This window comes from Mugil cephalus, chromosome 10 (genome assembly GCF_022458985.1).
Source record: "Mugil cephalus isolate CIBA_MC_2020 chromosome 10, CIBA_Mcephalus_1.1, whole genome shotgun sequence".
Classification (NCBI taxonomy): Eukaryota; Metazoa; Chordata; class Actinopteri; order Mugiliformes; family Mugilidae; genus Mugil; species Mugil cephalus.
The window spans coordinates 1,730,857-1,748,235 of record NC_061779.1 but is presented as its reverse complement, the minus strand read 5'-3'; the positions used below and the strand labels follow the sequence as shown (position 1 = coordinate 1,748,235).

The following is a 17,379-nucleotide window of genomic DNA, read 5'->3' as shown; positions in this document are numbered from 1 at the left end:
CTAATACTAGTACTACTACTGGACTGTTCCGCACACTTTAAATAATCTGTTTGCGTATAACTATGTACCAAATATTGCACTAGTTTAGTATCATTAGGTTCCTACTTCTTATTATTTCTTTAATTCTCATTTTATCTATATTTTGTATCGTCTAATTAATCATCTGCCCACTTCCTCCATAATAATTATGTTTCTGTGTATAGTCCACTTACATTTAATGCACAAATCCATCTGTATATGTTCATAGTACCTCAATCAATCAGTGTGTATTTCTCGCTCACTCACCTGTGCACAGGTTTCCATCTGTAAATATTGTCCATGTGATATAAAACCAACCTCTTATATACCACGTTATTTATGCTTCATGCACGTAATGGTTACATGATGAACTACATTCAGTTGCTCTGTACCTGCACATGTGAAATGACAATTAAGTTGAATTCAATCTAAACCAATTAAAAATTAGTCCCCAAACCAAGTCCAGATCCAAATCCAGATCCAAACCAAGTCCAGATCCATATCTAAACCAAGGCCAAGTCTAACCAGTAGCACTCCCAAAACAAGTCCAAAACCAGTTTAAAAGCAGTATAGAACCAAGTCCAGTCTAAACCAGCCCCAAACCCAAACTTATCCAAAACTATCCTAAACTAATTCCCAAACCATGTCCAAGCTTATCTTAAACCAGTCTAATCCCCAAACTGGCTCCAAAGCCACGGGGAAACCAGAATCCAGAGCCAGTTCAAAGCCAGTCCTGTCTGAAGCCAATAACAAACCAGTTTGAAATCCAGAACTGATCTAAAACTGGTCCCAATCCAAGAACAAAACCAGTGCAGAACAGTTTGAAGCATCAAACTCCTCCTCCTCCTCCTTCCCAATAACCACCGTGCTTTTATCTATTCATTAATTTTTTTTTTCACAGCCTTTGGAGGATGTGTTTTTCAATGAGCGCCGTCACTTTTCCTCTCATTTTTTCTGCTTTTCCTCTCATTTCTGAGATGCAAACGTTACGAAGCCGCTGAGCGTCGTCCTCGTTCAGTTCATTTGTCGCTCTGAGAGCAGGAACGTTGCTCAAGAGCAGGTGGCAGCAGGTCCTGATTGAATCACGGCGCTGATTACATTGTGCCTCATAGTGATGGTATTATATGGCTCCGCTAACCTCATTACACAACCACAATGATACTGACGGAGGAGGAGGAGGAGGAGGAGGAGGAGGAGGAGGGTGTGATCTCTTGATAGCTCGAGATACTGGCAGATATTTAAAGTGGAGAAGAAACTGTAAATTAATTTGATAACAACACAGAGAGTGTTAAATCTTTAACACTCAGACATTCAGGCTTCAGCTTCTCGTTTCCTCTAAATGGGTGAAAATAAGATTATTAGCACCAACTTATGGAGGATGCACAATATTTGTGATATTAGTAGCCGGAGGTGGAGGTTTAGAGTCCATTCATTCGTTTTAAAACCTCACTGGGTCTTCAGATGATTTGTTGAGTGGGAAAGAAGTAAAACTTTTTATGCCTGAAACTAATCCTTACTCAAGTAAATATTTGATGAGAGTGTACAGTATTGTTAGAAACTCTAAAACTCTTCAGATTTGTACATTTTTTAAACATCCCACGGTGTCGTCTGGATTCCAAATGTATTAAAGCGAAAGATAAACCACTCAGCTACAAGAAGAACTAAACATAGAGTCAGTCTGGGATTATATGAAAGGGCTGAAGTCCACAAAAGAACTGAAGTTAGTCTAAAACCAGTCTGAAAAGATCTAAAACCAATCCAAGGCCAAGTTCAAGCCAACTCCAAAACTATATTAAGGCCAATGTTCAAATCCAGTCCCAGCGCAGTCCATGTCCAGTCCTAAATAACCTCCAAAATCAGTTTAAAACCAGCCTTAAATTAAGTCAAAACCTGCTTAAAAATGATTAAAATTTGACTTAAAATTAAGTCTCAAACCAGTCCTTAACTGTGTCCAAAACCAGTTTCAAACCAGTCTCAAGAAACAGCGTCCAAACTGGTAAAGTCTAAAATCTGTCCAAAATTAAGTTAAATCAAAAGTTCTAACTTCAATCAAAAACCAGTCTCAATTAGTCTATTATGTCCCAAAACAGCTCAAAACTTAAGCGAAATCCAGAGCTTGTCTGAAGCCAGTCCTGAATTACGTCCAACCCAGTATAAAACCAGTCCAAACCTGAGTCCAAACCTGTTTAACAAGCACTTAAAACTTCCAAATCTGTCTCAAACCAGTCCTTAATCATGTCCAAAACCAGTATAAAACCAGTCTTAAATTTAATTGTAAAACCATGTTTAAAGCCAACGTCCAAACCATCTAAAACCAGTTCTAAACCAAGTCCACACCTGTTTAAAACCAGCCTCAAACCAAGTCTCAAACCATCTTAAATAAATAAATAAACCAAGTCCAAACCCAGCATTAGAGTAATTTAGCTTCTTTCGGAGCCTAAATCCTTTGGTATCGTGTTTGCATTCATCCTTGGCTCTGAGCTACAATGCTGCTGGGAGTTTCTGAGGGTAATCAGCCGCAGGCTGATCCTCCGGCTGATGATAAATAATTTGACAGTTTATCTAGTCCGGTAGAGAAGCCAAAGCGCTCATGGGAGTTGTTGTTCCATCCCGCTAGCTCCCACAGGCCTGATGGCGTCGTCGTCGGTAGGACGCGAGCGGCCGCAAACTCCCTAATCGACTGGAATTCAAGCATCCGGAGGGGAAACCATCACACGGGACACGGGGATTGGGTTGGATCTCGTCGGATCATAAACGCTGCCACGTCACAGAAAAACGCCGAAGCCGTTTCCTGTACGGTGACGAGCAGACACAGCGGTACAGTCACTGAGTGCATGCGACCAGGTCACCATGACAACAGCACTCTCCCCGGAGCATGCTCAGAGCCGAGCGACGTCACCGCCCGTTGGATGCATGTGTGCTCATGTGTGTGTCGGTCCTGCAGAAGCTGCTGGAGTTAAAAGAGAAGAAGAAGAAAGAAAAGAGAAATGATTGATGGCGAGGATAACGCAAAGACGCGTTGATGCAGAAAGAGTGTAATTACTCTGCTGTGGACTCCAGCGTTATTTCGGTTTTTCTGCCAGATGGCCTTATTCCTTCCATCGCTTTCACCTCGCCACAGAATTCTGAGCCGGTTGATTGGTGTGAACTGTTCTTTCTCCTAAATAACAAAAGGCCATTGATCACCATTATGCTCCATTCAGCCTCTACTCTGCTCTGGATTATGAAACAACGAGCTCCTGAGGCAGCCGGCCCCAAAACAAGGCCGACGTCATCTGTTGTTATTTTTCTGTCTCCGACTTTCAGATGTTTTGCATCTCTTTGTGGATTCAGTCACATGAAAAAAACAGAATAACTGTGGCACGATTAATCAAAACGATCCTTCAAAACTAGTTTGAAACCGGTCCTGAATTAAGTCCAAATCCGTCTTAAAACCAGTCCTGAACAACCCCTGTCCAGTCCATGCAAAACCAGTTTGAAACCAGTTTTAAAATAAGTCCAAAACCATCCCAACACTGGTCTGAAACCAACTCCTGTCCAGCCCTAAATTAAGTCCAGTCTCATATTACCCCCAAAACCGCACTGAAACCTGCTCTAAATTTAATTCATAACCAGTGTAAACCTAATCTCATATTACGCCTGAAACCAGAACTAAATTTTGGTCAAAACCAGTGTAAACCCAACCTTAAATTATGCCCCAAACCAAACTGAAACCAGCCCTAAATTTAGTTCAGACCAGTGTAAACTCAACTGTACGCATGTATTTGTAGCTATTCTGTGTCTGTTTGTGGTTGTTTTTGTGATCACTACACATCTGTTAATGTTTGTTTTTGTGCGACATGTATTTTGTGTTCATTTTGTGTCTGATTTCATCAGTAGAATCTCATGTGGTTGTTCTGTTTTTCTGGTGGTCGCTGCATTTCAGTACTTTGTCTCATGATATGATTGTCTTGCATGTTGTTATATCCATCCAGTCTTTGTGGTCATTATTATTATGATTTGTTTTTTCGTTTTTGTAGCCATTGTGATAATTTCACGTCTCGTTTTGGTTCATTTTGCATCTCTTGGTGGCCATTTATGGACTCACTTGTGATAATTTGCATTCAGTTTTGGTCATTTTGCATCGATTTTTGGCCGATCTGTGTGTCCGTGCACAGCTTTCTGGTTGCTCTGTGTCTCATATTGGTCATTTGCTTATCTGCTTGTGGTCGTTTGCATTTAATTAAGGATTCTTTGTCGCTGTGTGGAGTCTTAGAACCATTTTGCATTTCTTCATGGTTGTTTGGCGTCGCATGATGTTCATCGTGTGGTCATTTTGTCTCATTTTGTTGGTCATTTTGTATTTCTTTATACGTCATAAATGCTTTTCTGTGAGTGTCATGATGTGGGGAGATGACGCATATTTTGGAACAAGCTGTTTTGCATCTGTATTTGGTCATTCCCATTTATTTTCAATAATTTTTGCATCTTTTTAGCTCTTTCCCGGAGCTCTCTTCCATTAATCCGTCCACGTTAACTGACCCACAGCAGCACACATGTTCACAGAGATAGACTCTTCATACATGCTCCCAGACGACATCTTATTGACTTTCCTCTCTGGTGGATATCCACGCAGACTGTCAGCGCTCACACACAGCTTTTCCTATTGTTCATCCAGACAGACGGTATTGATTAGAACCGAGGATGAAATCCATGGATAAACTTTACAAACTGCTGCTCCCAGACTGACGGTCATTCAGCGTCCTGGCTTCCTGGCTGTCCATCAATGCTTCAGTCCTATAGAGAGCTCTGCTACAGTCAGGAAAACGAAGCAAAACCAGAAGATAAAAACATCCTTCATTACATATGCAAATGAGCAAAAGGTAATTTTGAAGTGCCATTGTTTTTGTCTAATTAGACAACGAGCTCCTGCGCTGCCGTCTGATTAAAGCGCCGCTCATTGTGCTCATATTGGACTCGAGATGCACGTTTTCATCTCTGCCGTGTAGAAACGAACGGAGCTCGTCTCCGGGGACTCGCCGAGCGCCGGAGGCTCCGAGCTAACAAAATATTGACTATTTTAAAAAGAGACTAAATTTCACAGTGGCTCAGTTTGAAATATTTGGATGTAATTATGTTTTATTCACACTGCAACACAAACCGTCTGCTGAGACGGGGTTAATTGCCTGAAAGGGGAATGAAATTTTCAAGCATGAACCAGACGCCAAAGCTGCGTTGATCCATGTTTTACTTAAACTCCTGATTCCGTAGTCGTTTGTGAGATGAAAGCAAACAATAGAAATGATTCATCAATTATCACCCATCTCTGCGGTTCCAGCTCTTTACCTGAGCGATCCAATCTCCCCCGTCCATCTTTAAGTTCCTGTGTTCACACCTGGTGCTAATTAATTAAAACGTGCCCCCCAGTCAGCGCTGGAGATGTGATCTCAGTGTCGTGCTCTGTATGCAAATAAACACAGAGAGTGGGGCGGAGTAGAATATTGAATCAGCTTCTGCCTCTGATGCTTCAGTTTCACGGAAAGAACAACCGCTAAATTATTTATGTTTTGATCTCTGGCGTTTTGGAGACGAAGCTCAGATAAGAACCGAACCAAGAAAACTTCCAAACTTATCGTAAGGTCGTTGCATAGACTGCATATAAATATGGACGATGTGTCTCTTTGGGAGTCTGATCAGTACCTTCTGAGGGCGGAGCCACGATAGTGATGCCCCGCCCACACTTCTTCTTCTTCTTTCTTTTAATTAATACTTCGCTCTCCTCTACCTTCATCGGCCACAAGGAAATGTTGGATTATGCTCTGAACTTATTCTTAATTAATGAATTAATTGGAGCGGTTGGCATGGCAACTGATAGTCGCCATTATGTCACATCCTGTTTCAAAAGCGTCAAATAACGAACAGAAATGAAACTTGAACATGCATCAACATTCTATTAACCACCTAAAATCACAGAAACCAAGCTTAAAGAAAAAAAAAAAAAGTTTTTTTTTTTAGTTTGGCCCAAGTCCCGCCCACTAACATGGAGAAGGTGGAGCATATGACACACTGCAACCTCCAGCCACCAGGGGGAGCTCTACTTTTTCATAATTTTTAACGACTGTTTTGTTTTATTCTGAATGAATGAGTGAAAATAGAGGTAATTTTATTTTGCGTTTAATTTGATTACAAGTTGGATTTGAACCCGATTCTCCTGCGTAATTCGTAGCTTTCTTGAAGGCTGCGCGGGAACAGCTGACCGGTTCCTGCGGAGGCCGATCAATTAAAATGATTCACCTACTTGGTGGAAATGACCTCTGACTCCTTCGGCTCTGGGCTGTGGAACAAATATTGATTTTCAACATGTTGTTTAAGTGAAAGTGGAGCACTGTCAGCGAGGGGTAACTCAGCAGCTCCCCGACAAAGGGTTTGTCTGTGGTGCAGACCCACGGCAAACATGTCAAACCTTTGTGTCATTTTGTGCGTTTGAACTTCTCCGTGGGTGTTTTTTTTTTTTGTGTATTTCTGCCTGTAAGGCCGACGCGTTCGTATTTAAATTGTGCACCGCTGCGTTTCCCCCGATAAGACCGAGCGTGACAGGTTGTGATTGATGGCTGTTTATTTATTTCATTTATTTTATTATTTTTATTCTTGGGTCTTGTTGTCGATGCCGTCTGAGTTTTCCCCAAAAAAGGAAAACGCTTTGCAGGATCCAAAGGGGGGAAAAACACGCTCGTTGAAAATCCATTAAACACGATGCAGATTTTACAAGCAGATAAAAGAAGAAGAAGTTCACAATGAGCGAATCCTGAAAGGTTGTTTTCACCCGTCAACACTTGTCAATCATTTTGGGTTTGAAGGCGACTGGGGATAAATAAAGCATCTGTCTGTTTACACCAGTCAAGATGAAGATGTTGTGTCGTGTGTCTCCCAAGTTTTATTTTAAACATTGTCGATCATTTCTTTATATATATATGTATATATATATATATATATATATATTTTAGATATAAAAGCGTTAAATTAACAGATTTTTGATACTTTCATGAAAGTGCAAAAGAAAACGTGGACACTGTGAGTCTTATAACTCAGACATAATGGGTAAATAATTAGTCCCATTCAGAACTTGCTTAAGAATTATGAGGATTTATTTGCTCCTCTGGTTTTAGAGTAATTCAGTGATAGTTGTACATTTATCTAGTGGTGAAAAACAAACACGTGCTGTTAATAGATGATTCGTCGTACTTCATGTTGCACAATGTAAAGCGATGTGAGCTCAGCGTGAGCTTTTAGTTTCAGGGTCAGGAACATTCCTCTAACTGTTGATTACGCTAATGAGAGGTTTTTGTTCTGGTGCGATGAACAGTCAGTTTTTTCACTTTTCTTCGTTGTCATCTTTTTTTTTTTTTTTTGTCTGGAGCCACAAATAACTCATTTTAACGAGGAGAAGGCTGCAAATTGCATGTTAAATGCCAGACAGCGGTGAGTCAGTGAAAGTGTCTCTGGATGAACGTTCTCTGCTTAAACCAGACTCCAGAGACTCTGTCGATGTTGATGAAAGAATTTTCAGCTTGGTCCTTGGAGCCGGATGCAGGGGGGGGCAGGGGGGGCCTGGGTCTGAGTCTGGGTCTAGGTCTGGGTCTGGGTCTAGGTCTGGGTCTGGGTCTGGGCCTCCTACTTAAAGACCTCCAACGGAAATGTTGTGTAAAGAGACCGGTACCTGGTGGGGGGAGGAAGAGGGGCGGGGACTGGACAGGGTAGGACAATTTAAAATATTATGAACAACAACAACATCAACAACCACAACAAGAGCAACAACCACAACAACATCAACCACAACAACAACATCGACCATAACAAGAGCAACAACCACAACAACATCAACCACAACCACACGAACAACAACAACCACAACAACAAGAAACACCACAACAACAACCACAAGAACCGCCACAACAACCATAACAAGAACAACAACCACAACAACATCAACCACAACAAGAACAACAACCAAAACAAAAAACATAACAAGAACAACCACAACAAGAACAACAAGAACAACAAAAACTACAACAAGAACAACAGTCACAACAACAACAAGAAACACCACAACAACCACAAGAACCGCCACATCAGCCACAACAAGAACAACAATCACAACAACATCAACCACAACAAGAACAGCAACCAAAACAAAAAACTTAACAAGAAAAACCACCGCAACAAGAACGAAAACAGCAACTACCATAACAAGAACAACAAAACAACAAGAACAACAAAAACTACAACAAGAACAACAGTCACAACAACCACAACAACAAGAAACACCACAACAACAACCACAAGAACCGCCACAACAACCATAACAAGAACAACAATTACAACAACCACAACAAGAACAACAACCAAAACAAAAAACATAACAAGAACAACCACAGCAACAACCGCAACAAGAACAAAAACAGCAACTACCACAACAAGAACAACAAAAACTACAACAAGAAATAACAACCACCACAACAACTAGAACAACACCAAAAACAGACACACAACTGATTTTATTGTCTTTTATTCTATGTATATATCTTTTCCCATCCCTTTATTTTGGCGTCTGTCTGCTTTAAGGGCGTCTCTGGCTGGTAAATATACAAGAATAATCACGTGCAGGTCACACGTGTGCAGACATCGTGGATTCATGGGTTAAACTAAACCCTAGAGCAGCAAACATACGGCCCGTGGGCTAAAACCGTCCCGTCGGAGGCTCCAATCCGGCCCGAGGCATCAATTCACAAAGAGTCGAAAAGACTTGAGCTGCAGTTTGAAGCTGAGGGGTTGTTGTGCTGCAACACTCTCCTCTTGTCTCCCTGACATGAATGAATTAATCCGCTCATTATTTATTCAGAAGCTGGAATTGATTCCGTCGTTATTAGAGTTGGAGTTAAACAGCCTTGAGAGGAGGAAACTCTCCGGTCAAGCTGCTGTGGGAAGGAAGAACCGTTCCTCCGTCATTAGCGGCTGGTGTCATATTGATTGCTCGTCCTTTAATACGAGTGCTTTTAGAAACTACTCCCGCAGCCCATTTCCTATTTAAACAGGGACGTTAATTATTTAAAGCTGCTGGGTGCATCCTTTCTGTTGTGAAAAAAAAAATCCTCTCTTCCCTTTTGTTTCTCCTTGTGGTGATAAAATCCTCTTCTGTAAAATAAAAACTATTTATGTTGCTTTCCTGCTGCTCCACTTTTCCTTTTTGATTTTGATTTTGGTACAAAAATTACGAGCAATCGTAAAAAAACTGTTTGCAAAGATGCAGCGTTGAGGGCGCGTGTCAATAAAAATGTTACAGAAATGATCCTTTCTCAGACGTTTCTTTCCTCGTTTATCAAAACACGAATCACTTGTGTCAGATTATTCATGTGAACGTGATTTTTCATAAATTAATTCCGCTCCACAACCCTCTCGCTTTAGGCCACACCCCCTTGGATAAATCAGATTTTTTTACAAATTAGACAAAAGTCTCTTTTCATTATTTTTGATAACTTAGTTATGCTTTTTGCTGTCATATTTGGTTGTCGGTGGATTTTTTTTTTGCAAGTTTTGTACATTTAGGAAATGATGAAAACAAGAAAATAAAGATGGATTATTATTATTAAATGGATTTTATTTCTCTTCTTTTGGACGAGAGTTTAATCAAATCACTAAAGCCTATGGACGAACATCCTTTCCCTTCTCACTTACCTCTATATCTGTCTATAAAGAGCATCTGGATTCTCCATAAAGTTACTTTTATTACATCAGGGTTATTAAAACTTCCAGAGACAATAGAACTTCAGACATTATTAATTATGTTCAAAGCCAAAATCACAGTTTTACCAGAAAAAGCTGTTTGTGTTCAGAAGATGAAAATTATAGATTTGATTTTAAGTTGCTGCTTTATGTGTATTCTGGTGTAAAAATATGAATTTTACTACAACTACAGGATTTAAAAGGCTGCACACATATTCATCGATTTAAAAAAAAAAAATAATAATAATAATAATAATAGATTTGTACTTGTATATATATAGTTATTTTTTAAATTTTGTTGTGTTTGTTGTTGTAGTAGGAGACTGAAAATTGTCCAAGTAGAGGACAGATACAAATATAAGAAACATTTTTGCTGCTTCTTTCCAAACATGAAGGTGTTGATTTATAAACTGTGTTGTCCACTTTCATGTGTGGAATAAATAATAAAAATCTGCTCCGTCTCTCCAGGTCTCGAGGATACGATGCTGAAGTTGGACGGACGTCCCCTCTCTGGACTCAGGACGTGGTCGTGGTCATAGATTCATCATGGCAGCCTCCTTCCTCTGAAGGAGCGGCAGAAGAAAAGATTCCCTCCGTCGCCTCGAAGAAGAACACATAAATAAACCACCCAAACCATGTAGTAGAGCTTCCTCCGATGAAAAGGGGGGCGCGGGTCTACATTCGAGTTTTTCGTCTTTACCGCCGTCTGTGGGACAGATCTGTGCTCGCCTCTTTGAAGAGTGCATGTGGGTGTTGACAGAGAGAGACCCGAGAGGAAGCGACGAAGAAGGAAAGAGATGGTCCTCCACACCACCCCGTACTCCAGTGCCTGCATGCACTTCCTGGACGGCCTGTCGTGGAGCCTGGTGTTCCCCTGTTACTGGCTCCTGGACCGGCTCCTGGCCTCCTGCGTGGCCACCTCCCTGGAGAAGCGCCAGCGCTCCCAGGACCCCTGCTCCTTCCTCACGCTGTGCGTCCTGATCTCCGCGCCGCTGTACCTGCTGCTCCTCCTCGCCTCGCTGCCCTTCGCCCTGCTGGGCTTCGTCATCTGGGCGCCGCTGCAGGCCGTCCGCCAGCCCTACCTGTACACCTACCGCAGGTGAGTGACGGCCCAGAGGAATAACGGCGAAAAAGCACGTTAGCGTCCTCTGCTAGAGGCTGCACGGAAACAGAGGTTCATATCATAGACGGAGAATAAAAGTATCAGCTTTAACCTCCTGACACCTGATATGTAACAAAATATAAAACTGAACATAGTCGTGCAAAGACAGAATCTAAAATAATGAAGTCCTCAAACGAGTATTTGCTGATTAGAGAAGTTATAGCTTATAAGTTCTAGTTATACTATTGATAGATGAAACTAGAAACGTTAAGTCAGATAAATAAACAGGTGAAATTTGATGAGGTTTTTCACATTCTTGGACTTTTTCACACGCGATCGACTGCAGAATGAAAAACTAGTGTTTAAAAAAAAGTTCAAATGAAGCCGAAGAAAGTGCAACAAAAATTAAATTTAACTGAACCTCGACCATATGAGGACAGAGGGTCTCAGGAGGTTAAGATAATGATATATTATCTTAATATATTAGGATATTATTAGTATATATATTTATAACAATAAAAAAAATCATCTTTGAACTTGAAAAATATTAGGTGAACACAGGGATTCAAATTTTAAAACTGAAGTCACCTGTGTGTAAATGAGAATTGGAAACGATGAAATCCCAACGTCCTCAAATGAGTACTTGTGAATTTGTTAAATTTCAATGTGTTTCTAGAAACAAACTAGAAAAGTTAATGAGCCTAAATAAACAAGACAAAAGTGTCTCCTTATGAGGACAACAGGTCTAAATGAAGCAGAGTAAGAAGATGAAACATAATGTCCCCATATGAGGACGGCGGGTCTCAGGAGATTAAAAAAAACACCAGATACTATTTTACTTTTACAAACCTCTATTTGATCCGTTTGGAACCTTAAGAAATTATCCACAACATCAGGCTTCCAGACTCTTTAGAGATGGTTGTGGAACCTTTTCCAGCCTGATGAGCAACAACAACTCTTTTTCTGAGCTCCTCACAAAGCTCCTTTGTCCGTTGTCATCACACACTTCAACACAAACATGAGACAAATCCCTGATTCATAGAAACTAAACCACAGTCTTTGAACTTGATCTTGAAATGAACTTGCACTCTAAGAGACGCTCCTCTCTGATACGTAATATTGACTCATTTTCCTTAATGAATAAATACTAGGACTTGGGTTGAAATCAGCTGAAGTTTGAGTTATTTTTTATGCAGACATCTATTTAAGTTCATGTAGTATGAACATGTAGGTTTGAAGGTAAAGAAAAGGTAGTTAGGGGTATGGCATGTATTTGTGCTGCAGTCACTACGATGTTAAAATATTATTTCTTGGAGAAAAGGTTGATGACGAGTGTGTTGACGTCCACTTTGTGGGTGAAAAATTCAGTTTGAAAATGCCAGAAAAAAACAAAATTCGTCTGACATATACAATCTCACGGGAACAATAACCCCTTGAAATGTCAGAATGAACCTACATCCCACGTTTTGAAATAACGTCTTCATTCCCCCCGGGCTGAAAGCAGGTAACTGATTGGCAGTTTATTCCTAAACAAAAAGAAAAATCATTTCTGAATCAGACCGAGATGAAAAATAGGCCAAGCAGCTGCAGAGTCACGCTTCGTTTTATTTCTGCCGAGCCAGTTGTTCTCAAGCTTTTTGAGATTTCAAGAAGCAGAAAATGGAGTCATTATCTTCTGTAAATAGTTCTCTCACTCGTCTGGCTTCCAGCTGCCAGGCTCACTCTCGTCTCAGCGGGTGTTTCTTTATCCAAAACGCCCACCCGAGTGGCAGCCCACCGCAACCACAAACTTGGAAATCCAGTGTTTGGCTCTATTGGCTGTGGATCAGTGACTGAGCAGCATTCAATGTAAAATGTAGTAGTTCTTTATCTGTTTCTAGTAATTATTCTCAGAGTAATAACAGGGCAGTGTTACGGGCTCCACCTTTATTATAATATTAGTATTACAAACAGACGGGAGCTCCTCTTGTTAATGATGTTTTGAACTCATAACCCCTGGTTTTACAAGGCCAGTGCGCCAACTGTAGGCTCTGCTACCAATTAATCTGCTTAATTATCAATCAGCTGTAAGGGAATAATAATTTGAAGACTTCAAAGACACATTTATTTAAAATCCTCCAACAGTAACAGCTGATATCAAACATGGTGCATGGTTGGGTCCATTTGCATCAACCTGGGAAGAAGAGGACTTTGTCTGGTTGCTAATTTTGTCTGTTCACCATTTGTTGCTGGATATGTAGTGAAGTGTTGCAGCCTGGAAGTCAGACCAACGTCCCCCTTAGGATGTTTGGTCTCGAGTCTTTTGTTCTCGAGTCAGATTGTTTGTGGATTAGTTTGCAACAAAATGACTCTGACTGGTTGGAGGACTGTCCAGTCGCATGCACCATCATGAAATCCAGGTGCCATGTCACCAGGCTAAATGCTAAGCTAACTGGCTGCTGGTTTTATGTTTAACATAACAACAAGACTGGTGTCATTCAAGAAGCCACAAACATGTTTCCCCCCAAAATCTCTACGGCACCGTTTGATATTTACTTGTTTTCTTTCTTCCCGTGTACCAGACCAGATAAGCACCAGGCCGAGCAGGGCCAGGCTGGACCGGGCGGCGCTGGCCTCGGAGAATGGAGGCCGCAGGGAAGAAGCTTCTGTTTCTGCAGTGCCAACGTTTGCCTGCTGCCCGACTCCCTGGCCAGGTTCAACAACCTCTCGGACACCCACAGGAGAGCCCGGGAGGTGGGCAAGAGGATCCGCAACGGTGCTAGTCGTCCTCAGATTAAAATCTACATCGACTCACCCACCAACACTTCCATCAGGTGAGCGGAGTTTACTCCCGAGCTAATTTAGGCTTCTGCGCTGAAGTCAGTACGTTTATATGCATGTGATTAAAAACAAATTACTGCTTTAATCTGACTATAACTGGACAACTTAAGTTCATGTAAACACAGATAATGTGACTGGAAATCGATTTTCCTTGGTATGCATACGCCTTAATCGAAGTTTAACTAGACAACGCGTTTGTGCATCCTCCACAACCACATCAAAGAAAGCCAGTCACAGAAGAAGAAAAGGAACCACCTGAGGGATAGCGCCATCTTATCTGCACCACACATTATGTACGACATTAAACACCTGAACTATTCTCCATCTGGTTGTTGTTTGAAATGTCGGTCTGACACATGAACGGCTCCAGTTGTTTACCGGTATTATACGATGTAATAGGTCAACTGGAAAGGGGGCCGTATTAACCTACTGAAAGGACACATATCGCCACCTAGTGGGGAGGAGGACATGTTACTGTCAGACAAGGACCACATTCAGAAGGTCGAATTTTGAGCGTAGCTCCATTAAACTGTGCATGTAAACACAGTGATGATTCAAACTGATGCTGTTGCTGCTTTTTTGTAGCTTGTTCATTTTTTTAAACCAAATCTTTCCTTCTCTTGGTTCCATTCTGTGGAATGCAGTGCGGCGTCCTTCAGCAGCCTCGCCACAGGTTTCCGCCGTACCTCCTCTCTGGACCAGCGTCCAGACCAAACACACACCACCAACAACGGCCCGGCCGACGCTGAAACCGAACCCCTCACCGAGTGCCCGATTCACCCCTCAGGTGCCACCGACTGCCCTGTTCACCCGGTTGCAGGAGACCAGGGCTCCGCCGAATGCCCTCTTCACCACGACGGAGCCGACACCACAGCCGACTGCCCCCTCCACTCGGCGGGCAGCAACAGCAGCTCGGACTGTCCCGTCCACACCTCAGGGGAGGCTCCAGGCTGCCCCATGCATTCCACAGTGGCTCAGAGTGGCCCCGGCCACCATGACTGCCCCATGCATGGGGAAGGTACCCAGCCTAAACCCTCCACAGACTGCCCTCTGCACACCTCAGGGGTCCAAATCAGTATCAGCGCCCCGGAGCCGGAAGAGGAGGAGGCCGAGACGGGGAACCATCGAGACCAGGCAGGGGGGGACAACGGCAGCATGACCGCCTCCCGGGAGTCCCTCGCTCGCTATCACGGCGGCGACGGCGGCGGCGGCATCGGGATTTCCTCCAACAACACTCTGTCGCACGTCCCGCGCACCTCAATCTTCAAGCGCCCCGGACGAAAACGCCGCCACGGAGACGAGACGTTCGACCACGAGATCTCCGCCTTCTTCCCCGCCAACTTGGATTTCCTGGCGTTACAGGAAGTATTCGACCACGGGTCGACGACCAGACTGCGGCGGCAGCTGCATCGCTACTTCCCCTACGTGCTGAGCGACGTTGGGCGGTACGGCTGGAAAGGCTGCTGCTCCAGGTTCAAATTCCTGAACAGCGGCCTGATGCTGGCCAGCCGCTACCCGATTCTGGACGCACGGTACGAGTGCTACCCCAACGGAAGAGGGGAGGACGCTCTGGCGGCCAAGGGGGCGCTGTTCGCCAAGGTCAGAGGCTTTACTTATATTTGCTCTAATGCTGTTGGTTGGTTTTCCAGATCAGTATCAAATTCGTTTCAGGTATTTTTAAAATGACTGGATTGGAATCGATATCGGGCTTCAGCCGAGTCAGATCTTTTGATGTTATGTACTTTAGGTTTGACATGAACCAAAATCCTGTCCCCAACGTGATACATCAGAAAAAATAAATAAATTAAACACCAGAGGAGGACCAGAACATTTCTGGAGAAGAGAACACAAGGTACAAAGCTCCTCTCTCCACATTACGTTAACTTTGATTCAAGGAAAGATTTATCGGACTGAATCCAGTCGACAGAAGACTTTAGGAATCTACAGGAGAGGAACTCTGTGACGTTTAAGATCAGATCAGGACAACTCGATCAAGACATCCCTAGTTATGGACATGCACATATCCCTGCTCTCCCTCCAATAAGTTTAGAGAACTACACTAGTACTGAATAAATAAATAGTCAGACACTTACATATCAATCAAACATAACATCATGACCACCTTGTAGGTTTCCATTGTGTCTCCAACACAGTTGTGACTCATCAGAGAATGGACATGGATCTTCTGAGCGTGTTGAATGTTGTTAGTGGGGGGGTCTTTGAGGGGAGGGGCCTCTGTGGATCATCCCACAGATACTTGATCAGTTTGGGATCCAGTAACTTTGGAGGCCAGGTCAACACCTTGTGATGTTCTTCATGTTTTTTTTTTAGTTGTTCCTAAAGCGCCGTCAAGGAATGTCATTGCTATGGGGTGGGGGTGTCTGGTCTGGTATAAGTGGGGGCTACATGTCTAAGTAACATCCACACAAATAAATTCCAGGTCCAAAAGTTTCCCAGCAGAACACTGAAGGGTTACAAGATGGTTTTAATGTTATTTACGTCTCCTGACAATGGTCATAATGTTGTGGCAGATCAGCGTAAATTACATATATTACTGTTGCATAGAGAGAAAATCTGTTAATGAGTGACCTTTAGAGAACCTATGAAATGCTAAGCTAGCTGTCTCTGTCTTAATGCTAAGCTAACCATCTGTTGTGCAACATTTTTACATGAGAAAAACAAAACAAATGTCATTTTGCTGCCAAAAAACATTTGACCTTTTCATCATTTCGCCGCGCCTTCACAAAACTTATTTCAAAATTGCTTTTTCTCTGGAAGGTCAGAGACAGAACCTCTTGCAGAGAAAGTCCTGACTAATAACTGAAATTTACACCGTGCTACATCTTGGAGGCTTTGACACAGCAAGGACGAATGATTTCTGTCTTTTTATTCACTTTGTGGATGTAAGAGAGAGAAAAGTTTCTTTTTTCCATTTTGGACTGAGCTCAATTAGAAGCGAATGTCACTGAGAGGCTTTGTTATATTATTTCCTGCAGCACAAAACGTGTCTATGCTGCGATCGCTGCATGGCGCCGTTTTAAACCGAGAGCAAATATCCAACGCTGCCGTGAGACTTTGGCAATAAGGCAGTGATTGAATCTGCGCATTGAATCTATTTATATTAAACTAACCTCTTACACATTTGTGAAAGAAAGTGTGAAGAAGGACCGGAGAGAGACGGAGCCACAACCACCTGTCAGCTCACGGCTTTAATTACAGCCCTGGGTAGTTTAAAGGCAGAACCAAAGGGAAGAACTCTACGTTAGAATCTGTCCGTTCTGTTTTTATGACCCACGCCAACCCTGCAACGCTGCACTGTCGAGACAATATCGCTGTGATGGAGAATTGCGGTACTTGGTTTTACACCCACGTCCATTCACACATAATGCGTCAGTCATTGTGGTGAAAGCTCGAGCCGCAGTAATTAGAGAGAACATCCTTTTCCAAATCTGCCTCTGTGGCGAGAGAAAGCGAAAAAATATGTCGTCGTGTGCTCTCAAGGTCTTTGGCTTTTTGTGAGGAGCTTAGTTTGTTAATTACAGAGGATGTGCCAAGTCCAACCATTTTGTTTAAAGAGTTGTCACATCAGATTTTTTTTAGGTTTAGCCAAAGCTACCGCATGTAACGCAAGTAGCAAAGCGTCGTGTTTTGATAATTCATGGGTCATTCATTCAAACTGT

The 17,379-nt window shown here is 42.5% G+C and overlaps 1 protein-coding gene across 2 annotated transcripts in view; it reads left to right on the top strand.

The window, feature by feature from the left end:
• The window catches only part of smpd3 (sphingomyelin phosphodiesterase 3), a 75,521-nt gene that overhangs the window by 31,087 nt on the left and 27,055 nt on the right, over positions 1 to 17,379 (top strand). For both annotated transcript variants that reach the window (XM_047597053.1, XM_047597054.1), the window contains 3 exons: positions 10,246 to 10,876; positions 13,441 to 13,692; positions 14,344 to 15,298. In XM_047597053.1, coding sequence (XP_047453009.1) covers positions 10,575 to 10,876; positions 13,441 to 13,692; positions 14,344 to 15,298 — 1,509 coding nt within the window. In that variant the 5' untranslated portion in view covers positions 10,246 to 10,574. The remainder of the gene's footprint in view (positions 1 to 10,245; positions 10,877 to 13,440; positions 13,693 to 14,343; positions 15,299 to 17,379) is intronic.